The sequence below is a fragment of the Anser brachyrhynchus genome (assembly GCF_964034855.1).
Source record: "Anser brachyrhynchus genome assembly, chromosome: 15".
In the NCBI taxonomy this organism is placed as follows: Eukaryota; Metazoa; Chordata; class Aves; order Anseriformes; family Anatidae; genus Anser; species Anser brachyrhynchus.
The window spans coordinates 11834493-11848830 of NC_137733.1; the positions used below are offsets into that span (position 1 = coordinate 11834493).

The following is a 14338-nucleotide window of genomic DNA, read 5'->3' on the forward strand; positions in this document are numbered from 1 at the left end:
AAAGTACTTTCACACCAATATACTGTTCAAACAAACCGATTTATTATTAATCCAAGTAATAAATTACACAAAAATATTCTGAAAGCTGTTACAGCCATCACAGCTGCTTATACAGAAGCAATAAAGAATAAAATGCTTGTAAAAGTTATGCTATTAGCAAAAACTCTAGAAGTGGAGTCTGGAAGTGCACATTAAATAGCTAATGTACACCCTCTGTTCCTTCATGAAAAAGTTTTACTTAGCCTTAACACATAAATTTTACATAGCATTTACATAAATACATGGTGAACATTTACACATTCCACTTCTTAATGTGGTTAAGAGTTCACCACACTTCTGAACAGGGACTGAAAGGCACAGCTCATGATTCACAGCAGAGCAAGCACTGGTGACATCCTGGAACCAAGATGACATGCCTGCTGATCTCAAGTCCTGCTCTCTCATTCATTGGTTATGCTGCAGCTACATCTCCTTCTCCTCCTCCTCGAGTATCGTCAGCTTTGGGTCCAACTTCCATTCCCACAGCAGGTCTCCTCGAAACCTTCTCGCTGTCCCCCTTCAGGCCAGAGTCCTCAGTGGCTGCCCCAGTCCTGTAGAGACTGAACAACCTATCAGTGAAATAATGAGATAAAATATTTTATTTTTATCCACAGAAAGAAAATGAATGATCTCTTCCTTCTTTTTCCCCTTTACTATACAACGTCATAGCAAAACCAAGGGTGTGTACTTGTATTGCAGCATTACATGCTGAACCAATAAACATTCTTGCAAGCTACACTGCTAGGTTAAAAGAGATTAGGACAATCAAACTAGCCCCTTGTCACCAGTTCTGACTTTATACACCATTTCACAACGAGGAAGCCTTAGAGGATGTTAATCTGCTGGAAATCCAAGAGTGGGAAAGGAAATAAATTGCTGCCAAGCTATGGGTGTAATTCTATCTTCGCATAGATATAAATCATTCATTGCCTGCTGAGTGAACAAAAACAACTAAGTAGAGGGCATCAATACAACGCACCCTGCCTTGCTGATTTGTCCCATATGCAAAATTCTCAACTGCCACATACCAAAAGAAGGGGGAAAGTTTATGTGAACTCTAACGACCTTCAGAATTAGTTATGTTAGGAGCATAGTTGGACCTGAACCATGAGATCATTTTGGAGCTAGGAGGAGTAAGGTCAGTAAGGAGCTTCTTCACTTTATTCAGCCATCAGAATCAATAGCACAGGTCACCTAACGTAACTTCCTACCAGCATTATGGAGGGAGACTACAAAGATAACAGAAGAGAGTATTTCAAAAAGTGCATCTAAGTGTAATTTAATTTTTGAGTTCTTTTTATTAAGCACAAATACCATAAGCAAAGATCAGTAGTGTTTTATTAAGTAATTTTTACTGTGACTTCGTCTAGAACACAACAGAGAAACAAGATGGCTTCTGCCCTCAACTGAAGTTAAAGACAAATCATGGCAAAGACCATCAACTATATAAACTAAATTTATATTTATAATGCAAAAATACCTCACAGTTAATATTGTCATTTCACTTTTCCCCAGTAAAATCAAAAGAGGGTGAATGCATCTTACCTGGCTATAGGTCCAAATCCACTGATGTTCTCTCTCAAAGCTCTCAAGGCTGTTCATCCTTGAACAGGCTGCCGGGCAATTCCTAGATCTTCTGGGTGCACAGCCTGCACAGGATTGTCTTCTGCATCAAAAGTTGTTCTGTGCTGCTAGGAGCACCTCCAGAGCCATCACACGAGAATCGGTTATGAAGCACTATTCATACATATGTGAGGCTTCAGGGGGCACCAAGTCAGGACCAGATAGGCACCAAGTTGCTGATCTTGCAGTGGTCATAACTAGCAGGTTGTTAAGAGTGCTCTCTGCCTTGGAAAACTGTCCTCTTGGTGGCCAGCTCCATAGCTTCTGCATGATGTTTGCGCATCAGTATGAACTACGCTTTTCCAAAAACATCTTGCTGGACTCACATCTGAGCTTAAGTAACATGCTTCATTGCCCACCTAATAAAACTCTCTTCCAAGAGTTTTGGGGTGGAGTCACGAAGGAAGTGGAGTATGGAAGAAACACGGAATGAAGGGCAAAACCCCCACGTGAACAGAAGCCAGCCAATATGCCATCATATGGGGTGGGGGAAAGGAGGAGAGAGTAGAGTTAAAGTACTCGTGCCTAGGGACCTGCAGGATGATATAAGAGCACTATGAAAAATCCACACTCAACTGCCAGCTGTTAAATACATCCTAACTGCAAAGCAGACACACCAAAGTCTGAACAAAGTGAAAGGGCCAAGGTTTGCCAAACATCCCAACGAAAAAAGGAAACCAAATCAAAGCACATATACATAAACCCAGACATGAGCCTGCTCCTAAAAGACTGTAACTCAGTTTGGGCTAATAACAAGCCAAAACACAAGCATAAGTCCACAGTGTAAGCACACCGATACATACCCATGTACTCTCTGCAACTCACTAAGCTGTCCAGTTCATAATTAAGCTTATCACCCCCAAGGCATCCCTGTTTTCCCACAGGTCTTCAATGGTTATCCTGCTGGTGAGTATTTCACAGAGATTTTTAATATAGTAAGGTACTTGTGTTGGGTGTGAAATACTCTAATTAGTAATCAAAACCAAACTATACCTACTTAAAATACACTGCTTTAACTTTTTACAGTTAGTTTCTTACCAATTCTAAAAAAAATAAATAACGTGATACATCCATGTAAATTGGAAGTTTTGCTGTCAGTGCGCACGTAACAGACCAGTCCTAGACAAAGAAGGACACATAAAATATCCATCAGGTGCACATGTGTGTAAGTGCAATTAAAAAGCCACACATTTCTGATTTTGCAGATGAGAAAAAGAGCTTCCTTAGATTTAAAAACACATTTCCACTTACAATAATGGGCATTTTGCCACTAACTTGGAGAGAACAATGGATGTTACTCAAGTTTTATCAAGATTTTACTGAAGTCAAGGGTAAGTCCCAAGAGAAACCAGCTGACTGCCACATCACTTTTCAGAGCCGCACTGTTCTTTATACTATTAGCTACTCTTGAAACACACATTTTGACAAGAGTTCCTGATAAACTATCTCCGTCACTTTCAGTACTGATGAGGTTACAGTTTCTCATTTATTGCACTTTTCAGTATAATTTTACACCAGAGAGCATGTGCATGTGTGTGTACATGTGTGTGACAGACGGCAAACCTTTTTTAAGCATGGCGTATAAAAAGATGCTATCTAAAATAAAACCATGAATGTAAACCTGAACAAAACTATTTGAAACACCAATGCAAAAATATACTTGTTTACCTTATCAGTTGTGTAAGAAGTCATGCTGAAGTTCATTCGTATGGGATATTTGACACAAAGGTAATAGATTACACTTTGTGTTTACAAATCAGGGTGTACGTCACACATAAGAACCTTCACAGCTGCGAAGCAGCAAGTGGAACGCAAGTTCCATTGGCTACATAGCCATGGAACAGATTAAGTTAAGTATCTTTTCAAAGAAGAAAAATTATGAGTTATCCACTGTAAATGAATTTTTGGCCCTGCTAGCCCATCCTTCCTCCAACTGAACTCCTCCTAAATCTTTGAGAATGGTCAACCACAAAATTAAATGAAACAACGATACTGTCTTAAGTGTAGAAAGCACTGAAGAAAATGAACACCACCACTGCAGCACAGAAAGTCAAATGTCCTCATCTAGTTTTCCACCATTCCAAGAGGACAGAACCCCAAACGAAGTCGTATGCCATATACTTTACGGAACTACCTATCTGCATCAACCAGATGCAAACTGCAAGTGACAGCAATGGTATACTGCGATTTGCTAACTCCTCCACACTTGACAAGCAAACACAGATAAGGACCATGGCATGACTTCAAGAATAAGCTCAGTAGAATACAACGAAAGAACAATTTATTTGTTCGTCATAATCCTGTCTGCAAAAGCAGAATGCATGTGTCTTTCTGTGATTTCCCTTCTCCTCCAACATGAGCAATATCTTGCTATGCTTGTCATGAGTCCTGAATGTGGCACCTGAACAAGGCAGGTGATATCCAGCTGCATTCGCTCTAGTGCAGAATCCAGAAACCAAGAAGATTCTAAAGCTTTTGACAGCAGAAGCAGTACACACCTGGTAAAGCCGTAGTTTGAGGACTGCAAAGACAGACAGTCTATGATCCTTCTGCAGCACACACATGGGAGTGACGCTGTGCACAGCTCTTCCCTCCTACCATATATCTACAACAGGATAATCTGGCTGACACAAATAATTGACACATCGGGAATGGTTTGGAGACACCATAACCATGATGTACAATCAGCAAAGTGCAGGACAGATCATTTTTCCTTCCGTCTTTCCCTCTCATGCCTACTTAGGTAACATTTTACCAAAATGTGCCTTTTACAATCAGAAAACCCACCCCTCCAGTGCTTGTCATGGTAGCACGCAGATGGTATAATTAGGATTTTCAGCAGTTCTGTTCAGGAATTCTCTGTTGTGGGTAAAAAAGCTCGAAGAAATGTGCAGTTAGTCCTCTTCTAATTACTCCAGAAATCTGCATGCTAATGTGGTATCATAATAATTAGGATTGCAAAGTAATTAAACTGTGTAAATGGCTGCAAGAGGGAGCAAAATTTGCACACTTGAGAACGTGCTTTGATTGAAAGCTTACGAGTATCCCATTGAAGGACTGTATTGCTTGATGTGCTGCCAGTAATAAAAACGTCAATGCAGACAGAGTCTTTGTCCTTTCTAACCACAGGCACAGCTGATTTTAAAATATTAAGCATGTCTGAATGAATTTGAATCTGTTCTTTCTCTTTTTTAGCTTGTGATTTTACCCTCTTCATAATATCTTGGGGGGGGGAGCACGTCTAGTATAACTCTAACACATCAGTGAGTAGTTCTGACCCCTGAGGAGCTTTCTCAGCCAAAATTTAACACAATTTCTTGTCTTCGGGTCAAGCTATAGAATCCTTAGAATCATAAAGCACCTCATACCTTCGTTCATTGTCATCAAGATGAGCAAAGAGTACGTTCTTGGAGATGGCCTTTGCCAGAGCAGTCATAGTCTTATAGTCCTTTGGAATAACCTGTAGGAGAAAAGGAAGAAGGGTAACTACATTTCTGGTTGTATTTCTTCATAGATCTTGAAATCTATAGAAAATTCCATTATTCAAGATAATGGATGCAATTTGACTTCAACCACATTAGGCTATAATATAAAGCCACTAAGAAAGTAAGAAACTATGGTTTTCATAACGTGAGGATAAGAAGTGATGTTCTCAATATGACAACCAAAAAACAAATACAAGGTCTGGGATAAGAAGAAACTGGACCGAATTGCAGTCAAGATCTCTTGCTCTATTAAAAACACCCTAGCGGTTCAGCTTACTGCTGAGAAGCCAAGAGTAGATGACAGAAATCACTAAGACATTCAACTCCAGCTTTTCTGGCTGATGATAGAATAGTGTTGATTGGCCTTTCTCAGTCACAACCTGCAGCAATGAAATCCACAAAACAGAGACCTAGGTGGGTCTGGTGGGACAGGGACACAGAAAACACAGGAAAGATTGTTCAGATGTCACAGCAACCAGGCATCTGAATAAAATGAAGCATCTGGAACAATCACTTGATCGTGTCTTATATCACTTTTCTAAGTAATCACTGAATTTTCTCTTCAAGTAGATAATCCACTTTGCAACAAGGTTCCTTTTCTGTTAGTTGGTAAACTACATGTTCAGTCAGATGCGTTGACTGCTTTCTCTGGTTTCAGGAATGAAGCAATGAAATAACCCTCTGTAGAAATCTTTCTTTGTGTTCCCCAGGATGGAACCATGCCAGATATTTGCTCAAATCACACAGTTAAATCTCCTTTGATTTTCTCTCAAGTGACATAACTCATTGCACTGCCTTTAGCACTACTCATCCTATAGCTCACCCCTTCAAGGGATCCTTTAAATTGACTTACAACCCAGATGTGTTTCTATCCAACACCTGAATTCAAGCCAGTGGTTCTTCCAGGCCACTATGTAAAAATCCATCTGTTTGCAATACTTTAATACAACCCTTGCCTTGCTTTTTACACTTTTAAATTTGTTTCATAATTTGTTCTTTCAGTGTCCCCCTTTCTTTCTCTGCTCTAGAAACCTCTACCACAAACACACAGCCATGGGATTCGCAATGGGATTATTTGCTTATGGCAGAAGACAAAGCACCGACACAAAACCTCTCAGAGCTAGTTCTATATTCATTTCAGCATCTACAGCCTGACAGGAAACTATCCCCTAAATTACTATTATTTTTTAACCTCAGTCAGCTAATTCTAGGAAATTAAAATCACAACAGCCCTTGCCACAGAACACACAGAATATGATCTGTATTGCTTCTTCTGCCTCTAGACTGATTACTGCCTAGAAATCCTACGGTTGGGGCTTACTGGCATCACTGCTGAAAAAGGAAGAAAATAAAGGTAACTTCAGGTTCCATTAGAAACATAAATTACTCAGGGGTGTGACCTGAGTGTGGGAAGGAATATTTCCTTTGATTTTCAGGAGAGTCATGTGGAGCCTGTATTAAACAGAGCCAAATGTTACCCCCTCTTGGAAGTTTTTAAGGAGGATATTACAGACTGCACAAAAAGAAAAATGTTTGGAAGTGGCTTTTAAAGCATCATGCAAGATTTAACAGTGCAGCGCATTAATACTTTGACCACAGCGTTGTTAAAACATACAGGGTACTTGCAAGCACTATTTAACTGCCACAAGGATACTCTTCCATAATTGCTTTAAGGATAAAAAGCTTTCCTAATTCTTTATTTCCTGGGACAGAAAATCCCAGGGTAGCCAGCAAACTTGTATCATACGTGGATGACAGAAGCACAGCTGACTGCAAATGTAAGAAGTGTTCTGCCAAAGAACAGTGACTGACAAAATGTATTCCCATAAAGTAAAAGCTCTTTGGGTTAAATTTACTCCAGGCATGCACGAAAGCACACGAGTAGAATCTGTCAACCTTATGAAATGCATTTTCAGCCTAGCTCCTTAAACAAGTATGACATACATTATTATAATGTCTGTCATTTAATAACCTCTAAAAGCTTTGACCAGTTTCAAACAACTTTGCAGAGTTATTAAGAGGTATCAATGATATAAAGTACCTAGTCGTTTTCATGAAAAAGGCAGTTAAAGAAGAGAAATCTAGAGGAAGGAAAGGCCACAGAGTGTAATCAGCATTTATTTAACAGTAGAGAATCCATACAAAAAAGTGCTACAGAAAAGCAGAATTTGCAGGTTTTACTGCTTATGGGATTTTCTGTTTTGGAGAGATCTGTGTCCTGGGAGCAATTTGTGCAACTAAGCCAGGTTTAGAACATTATATTATGCACCTTTCTATGGCAGTGATCAGAAGTTGACACAGACGGTTTATTTTTAAAGGAAAACAGATTCTCAAACTTCTACTATAGCAAAGCATGAGTTCAGCTCTATTTTACATTACACATCAAGCTTTTTAGAAGTTCAGACTCCAAAAGCAAGGCTAGTATGGCTACACAGACACGGTGAATGCACAGCTACTCTGAAACTTGCTGGGAAGTGTCCCATGGGAGATACTGGCCAATGATTTCCTAAAGCCAAAAATCAGTAGCATTCAAATAGAACAAAGGCAACCTACCCAAACAAAATATCCATTTGAAAGGACTTATTAAATAGTGCCAGGTTTCCATATTCCAAATGGCTTACAAACAGATACTTTACATATTACTTCTAAGAGGACCTGATTTTCATATCGATAACTGAGGAGCAGACCTGAAAACTACTGTCAGGTAAAGGCTTTGACAATGTCAGACCCTCACCTGTGTTATGGTATCTATTTTTGCCAATGACATATATAGACGAGACCCAAAGTGAACTATTCAATTAACAGCCACAAGTTCTAGGCAAATTTCTCCTCTCTCAGCAGTTCCCTCACGTCTCTCTTACATTCTAAGATCTTATTTCAGTAACATTCCTTTTACTGCATTATTCTAACTCCTGCTACATCTATTTAATTTGCAGTCATCATTTCTTCAAAGACAGTGGGCACAAAGTGGCCCAATATAGTCAGCAGACTTCTGAAAACCATCCAGTTAGGCAGTACCCAATGAACATGGCAACCATGTGGCTGAAATGATCTAGGGAACCTACATGACCTAGGTTAGGAGAAAACAGGTAGACATGACTCTGGGGAAAAAGCAGAAAATGCAGCAATAGAAAGGGCCACTTTCCAAAACTGTGAAGTTCTGGCAAAACTCAGAAACTGAAGAATTCTGCTAACAGCAAGAAAACGGCCGAGAATTACGCACTCCATTAAAGAGGGAAACAGATTAGCAGCACACCTCTAAAAGGGAAAGAAGACAGAATAGTGAAGCAAAATTAATGGGGAAAGTACTTAGTCAAGGAAGCAGCAAATGAGCTGAGAAGACAGTCGAGCCGTGGACATGCTGACATGAGGACACCACCCTACAGGCTGACCCATGATCACAAGCACTATAAATTATTAGCAAAATGTGATTCACTTGATTGTCCTGTAAACCTCCGAGTCAGACAGATGGCAATACATTACCTTTCTAACATAAGAAACGGCATCTTCCTCCGTGTAGACCTCTGCGCTGACCCCTCCTCTCCTGCGTCGGGCTTTTACCACTGGGTTGGGAGGAGGAGGGGAAATCTCGTCATCATGAGAATCAGACTGGGAACTGGATTTCTGCCGAGCCAGTATTTGTTTGCATTCTTCCTGCAAGGCAAAAAGAGACAAATGAAACAGCTCTTATGTATATAAGACTCAATACGCTCTTCATCTACAACTCTCAGCAACCACTTCAGTTCTACATTTAGACATTTGTCAATTTACACACGTGTACTGGTCAAAGAAAATGAAAAATTTAACATGAGCAGCAGGAAGGACTGACACTAACTACAATACATATACGGGTATCATCAGTAATTGACCCGTGCAACTCCTGCACACATAATGGAAACCAATGTATCATCTGCAGACTTTTCATTGCAGCTACTCCTGGATGAGAAACAAAAAGAACAAACCTCTTTTGCTTACTCTCCAACATCACAGCTGTTATTTTCTTAGTTGACTTGTACATATCTTGGTCTCTTGCACAGAGAACATACCAGAAGTCACATGTCGATATATTAGGTATGTTTCTTCATCTTGCTCTGCTTTGCAGGCTTACTATCACCAGAAAGAACAAAGACGCTCCCTACTAGAGAATTTCTGCCATATAAGAGATTTACAACCAGTGGGATTACTTCCAAGGAAAAAAAAATCCAAGGTAGGCTCCAGAGGACTACAAAAACTGACAGCTGGCTTAGCATCAGCTGGCCAATAGGGAGGTTATTCTCCAAAGCCCACATTCATGGAACAGAGTTAAATATGAAGGGGAATCCCTGGAGAGATAGTAACAAGAGCAGGAAACAGTACACAAGATCTGCAAGACAGGATGTGAGAGTTGCAAGATGCTGTCAGTTCATGCACTGAATTATCTGACTTCTGAAGAATTAAGAAAACAAAATTACCTGTAATCGTAATATTTTCAGGAATAAAATCTGCAAGTTCTATGTTAAAAAATAAAAGCTACAATTGTGCAGAACTGCCGGTTCTACACACACATGGCTACTGCAAGTAGTAGTTTGTGTCAGAGCCCCATCTCCTGTTCTTCAGCTTCCTGCTGCCTCTTCAGTGCCTGCTCGGCTTGCTCCTTCTAACCTTCTCTGACCTTGATAAGGTGGGGGGGAATGGAAGCAGGATGGGCCATGCATTCAGCCTTCAGCTTGTCCCATAAAGGAAACAGAAGAGTTTGTGCAGCAGGGAGACATGAACATTGTCAGGAGACACACACTGACTTGGACAGCAGTATTCCGGTAATTTATTTGCTGTCATCTATCCCATTGTCATATGCATTAGATGCACTCTCATAGAGTTATGTTGATCAATGTATACACAGTCAGCTATCAGCAGACTACTCACTAAACAACTCTAGTATTTTTGAGAGAATTCATATTAGCGGAGTTGTAGGCTACACAGAAGAAAAACAAAAGTATATCAATGCTGAGGCTCCTGCACGCCCAATAAAATCAACTTCCCTTTGACAGAGATACCAGAACCCGGCCTCTGTCTTATACAGCTAATTTCCAACGAGACTGAACAATTACAGCTAGTAAATGGAGGCAGTGGAGGAGGAAGGATCTGGGAGTAGCAGTGCTAGACATGTGGCCAATTACCAACATAGCCAGTTGGTCTTATTGACACAGGAAATGAGCTAGAGTTAACTCATCAGGTATGACACTAGAAGAGTGGTACAGAAAATTGGCAAAAGTTCACAATTTTTAAGCTTGCAAGAAAAACAGATGATTAATATATGTTTTGCCACCGATGTTTACAAATGTCTGACAAATCCAGTCATGCCACTTGTCTTTTCTGGTCTTATTCCAGTTTCTTTCCTCACCATCACTGACATCGCCCCTGTTATTAACTTAAGGAGCTTTTCACACTGATCTGCAATGTATTATTGCTAGTTGAAATAAATAACAAAACAGTATTTCCCATGTTGCATAGTTCAAAGTAACAAGTCACACGTTCTTGTTTTGACTAAAGGATTATTAAAATATTTAAGAGACAAGCACAGAGATAAAATTTGGAGGACTGACTAAAGATTTGACTTTTCAAGGTCCTGACCTGCCTCAGAAAGTGACGAGTTCTTTCTGATATCAGTTGTTTTTTTTTTTAATTGGAATTAGTAGACTACAACTCCTGGGTCACAGCACAGTCAAATTAGGTGAGGTAAGCAGACAAAAACAAACAGGCTGACTTCAGATGTATTAAATTCTTACTGGAACTTTTCCAATTCAAATTTCAAATAATAGTACTGTATATGTAACAAATGACTCAGCTAGATTTTCCTATTGTGTAAAAACTGCAAGTCCTATTTAAGCATTCTCATCAACTTCTTCCCCACATACAACTGCTCTCTGACTACCTCCAGCTTCCTTAAGTACAATTATATGCTTGCAGAAATAAAAACATTATAAATAAAAGTATGTGGGCTACGTGTTTTCATTATACTTGACACCTAGTCATCAAAACCAAACCTATGACTGAAGAATTTGAAATAATATTCGTGGGTATTTCAGCTCATGGATCTCTGACAGTGTAACGTTCTCTTTTTACACTAAACGAATAAAATCAAATGCACCTTCTTCATTAGCTTAACTGAAAGGTAATGAAGACCCTTCTGAACTGTAAGCAGTTGAAAGTATACTAAAAGGTAATTACGACAAGAAGGCAGTCAGGTAATTAATTGTATGCAGCACTTTCACAGCTCTTTTTATACATGGTACATGCACTCACAGAGAAAAGCAATAGTTTACCCCATTTGAATATCAAATATACACCTCTTTTCCAGTACACATGTATAAAAGGCACTTCTAAGGAATTAAGAAATATCATCTCCTCTGCCACAGCACAGATTTATAAGAGAAAGCAAGCTCAGTGAGATAAAATTAATATCGTAAAGCATGCTTTTAAACCCAAATACCTTTTAAAGCCAAAAAGATATTAAAGGATTATAAAAGTGAGTTACCATATGATTCATTTTAAAAGGAAGTCTCTTCGCTACAAACTCCTTTTATATAAACAGCAGATAGTTGACTGGCTGGCTTTTCCATATGCCGCTATTTGTAGTCTAGGTAAGATTTCCATTACTGAACTAAAAGGTGCCTTTTGAAAATAAAAGTGCAGACTGTATCCTGGGTTAAGCTTTCACAAAGCCATCTTCCATATATCCTGGAGTAAAAGCGCACAAATACAGCAAGTACTTCAAAGGAGGAACAGACCCTCTGAAGAGCAGTTCTTCAAACGGGGATCTTCAGACACGGCTTGATGTGGATGCTTGTGCACTACTCACTTTCAAGTAAACACCTCACCATCTTTTGTTGTCATGACAACAGGCTATCTCACTCGCTATTCAGATGGCACAGATAATTCACAATGGCAGAGCAATCGTATTTCCCAATTATGCCCACCTTAAAATGAGGTACTGGCTTCAGCGAGTTGCTTCCGACCTGTGCAGCAGGGTGAGATGCGGCTCTCCAAAAGATAGGGCCTGATTCAGCTGTCCATGTTTCTACATCCAGTGCCGTTTTGGGTGACCTTGCCTGGCCTTCCGCTGCCAGTCCAGAAGGCCAAGCCCTTTGTTGTACCTACCAGCCCCAGTGGGCATCCTGTATAATTCAGGGAGCATTAAATGGCAGTGTGGGCCATGTGTGCACAGCTGACTGAAGCCTCCCGAGTCATTGCTACCGTCCAGTATGCGATATATGCGATATATTAACACACCCCAAATCTACAAACCATCACTGCTGTGTGACAGTAATGCCCTGTTTCATACACATCTGATCTACTCCTACTTCTGCGAAAAGCATGTCGCAACTGATTAAAAACTTCGCTGCAGCTCTGAACAAGTCTTCCCTGTGATTTCTGGGGGAGATGGACTGTAAAACTGGAGTACCACAGCTGAATTCAATGCTAACCAAGCCATAAATTGGAAAGGTAAGAAAATACACCATCTTTGCAACAAATTTAAAGAAAACAGAACCAACAAATACATCTGTAGTGGCCCATTTATCTTTTGGGCATTCACCACTGGCTAAGACAATGGTGCTGCAGGAGACTAATGTATAAAACACAGGAATTTAGCATGCTGTCATCAGTGCACAGGGTCATTGCCTTTCCTGATTAATGTTTTTAGGAGTTTTTAATGAGTTTAAACACTGTAAGTGAAGCGACCACAATGCTAAGCAAGTTTTTAGCTTTACTCTTCCTTTCAGACTACTGCTGAGGAGCACACAGGCTTCCTGACCCAGCAGCTTTCTTCTCTTTTAGCTGGAGCATTTCCAAATAGAAATTTGCTTTCAGTAGTTCCTCTCCCAGTCTCTCCTTTCAGGCTTTGTCACTGTCTGGAAACACAATGTTTAAGTTCAAGGAAGGATAGCACCTGACAAGGCTCCAAATCACTGTATAGCTTTACAACAACATTCCAGGAAGACTTTTAAAAGCAAGTCAGCCGTTAGGTATCACTGCTCACTACCTCCGCTCTGCTTCCTACAACTTACTCATTGTGTTCCAAAGGAACAACACAAAGCGCACTCTAAATGAAATATTTTCTCTCTCTCTCTTTTTTTCTTCCTTTCTCCCCTCAAGCACGCTCAAAGTTTTCTGACTGACAGACCCGGAATCTGCTTTTGTTTTATCCACAGCAAATGCACAGCCCAGTTCATATGCAAGCAACTAATCTCTCTTTGCACTGGAACTGACCCAGAGGAAACACTATCATTTCTGGAGACTGACACAATGATTTATAGCAAACCACTCCATTGGAAGCACAGGAATGACTGATTCCATCACTGAAAGTGAGAGAAATCTGGGAGGTCTTAATGTCTTTCCCAGCCTTTTCTTTGTCACAGTAGACAACTCTACTATCTTTTAAGATCATTCAGGCTTGTAACGTGGGACCTTTCACACAATCCTAACCATTGTTCCACTGCCTTCTGGATGTTAAATGCTTTCTTCTACAGCATCATTAAGAAATCCCTTTAACATCCACCCCTCCTACTAATGTCTTTATCCATTTCATACTTATCTACCACTTTGATTACTACCACTGCAGCTTCTGTGGCCTCTCTGCATCTTAGTTCATTCCCAGTTTCCCATCTAGGCAAAAGTCTCCTGCCAAAAATCCACCTACTCTTCTGTGGCTCTGCCTGCATCGCTCGTCTTCTTGAATCCCTTTACTGGCGCCCTCTTACCTCCTGCAACATGTTAATACTTCTTGTCCTCCCCTTTGGTGTCTTGCAGTATCTCAACCCATCACCACCTCTTCCCTTCTTACTTTATTGTACGTAAGAAAGAAAGAATACATAAGAAAGAAAGGTTATCTTACAAAACACAGACCATATTTCTGATTCTTAAAGTCTTTTAGAATCAAAGAGAACTGTAGCCAACACTTCTGACTTTTAAAAGCCAAATAACAATGTATGCATGCATACCTGGTATAAAAAAGAAACATGCCCGCAGAAAGCTCTATTTCTACTGGATAAAAGTAATTTAAACTAAAACGCAAAAATATTATGGTGCATTTTTCAGCAACAACCAGAATGCCTAAGTCACTTTACAGTTTTTAATCACTGGATATGTAATGCCAAAGCTGCTTATTTAATTTTCATTCTAGCCATCTAACACAGCAGACACTTATTCTGAAA

The 14338-nt window shown here is 39.9% G+C and overlaps 1 protein-coding gene and 1 long non-coding RNA gene across 7 annotated transcripts in view; both read right to left on the reverse strand.

Moving 5' to 3' along the window:
• Positions 1–14338, reverse strand: part of PRKAR1B (protein kinase cAMP-dependent type I regulatory subunit beta) — a 101615-nt gene that overhangs the window by 76816 nt on the left and 10461 nt on the right. For all 5 annotated transcript variants that reach the window (XM_080556715.1, XM_080556714.1, XM_080556712.1 and 2 more), the window contains exons 3-4: positions 8631–8801; positions 5031–5122 (exon numbers count right to left, since the gene is read on the reverse strand). In XM_080556715.1, the coding sequence (XP_080412841.1) occupies positions 5031–5122; positions 8631–8801 (263 nt within the window). The remainder of the gene's footprint in view (positions 1–5030; positions 5123–8630; positions 8802–14338) is intronic.
• Positions 23–5024, reverse strand: LOC308178292. 2 transcript variants are annotated; one of them, XR_013939673.1, is made up of 4 exons: positions 4161–5024; positions 2701–2781; positions 1585–2195; positions 23–608 (listed from the first exon to the last, which is right to left on the reverse strand). It is a non-coding gene; the product is annotated as an uncharacterized lncRNA (long non-coding RNA). The 2 variants fall into 2 exon arrangements; XR_013939674.1 differs by having other exon boundaries at positions 2466–2781.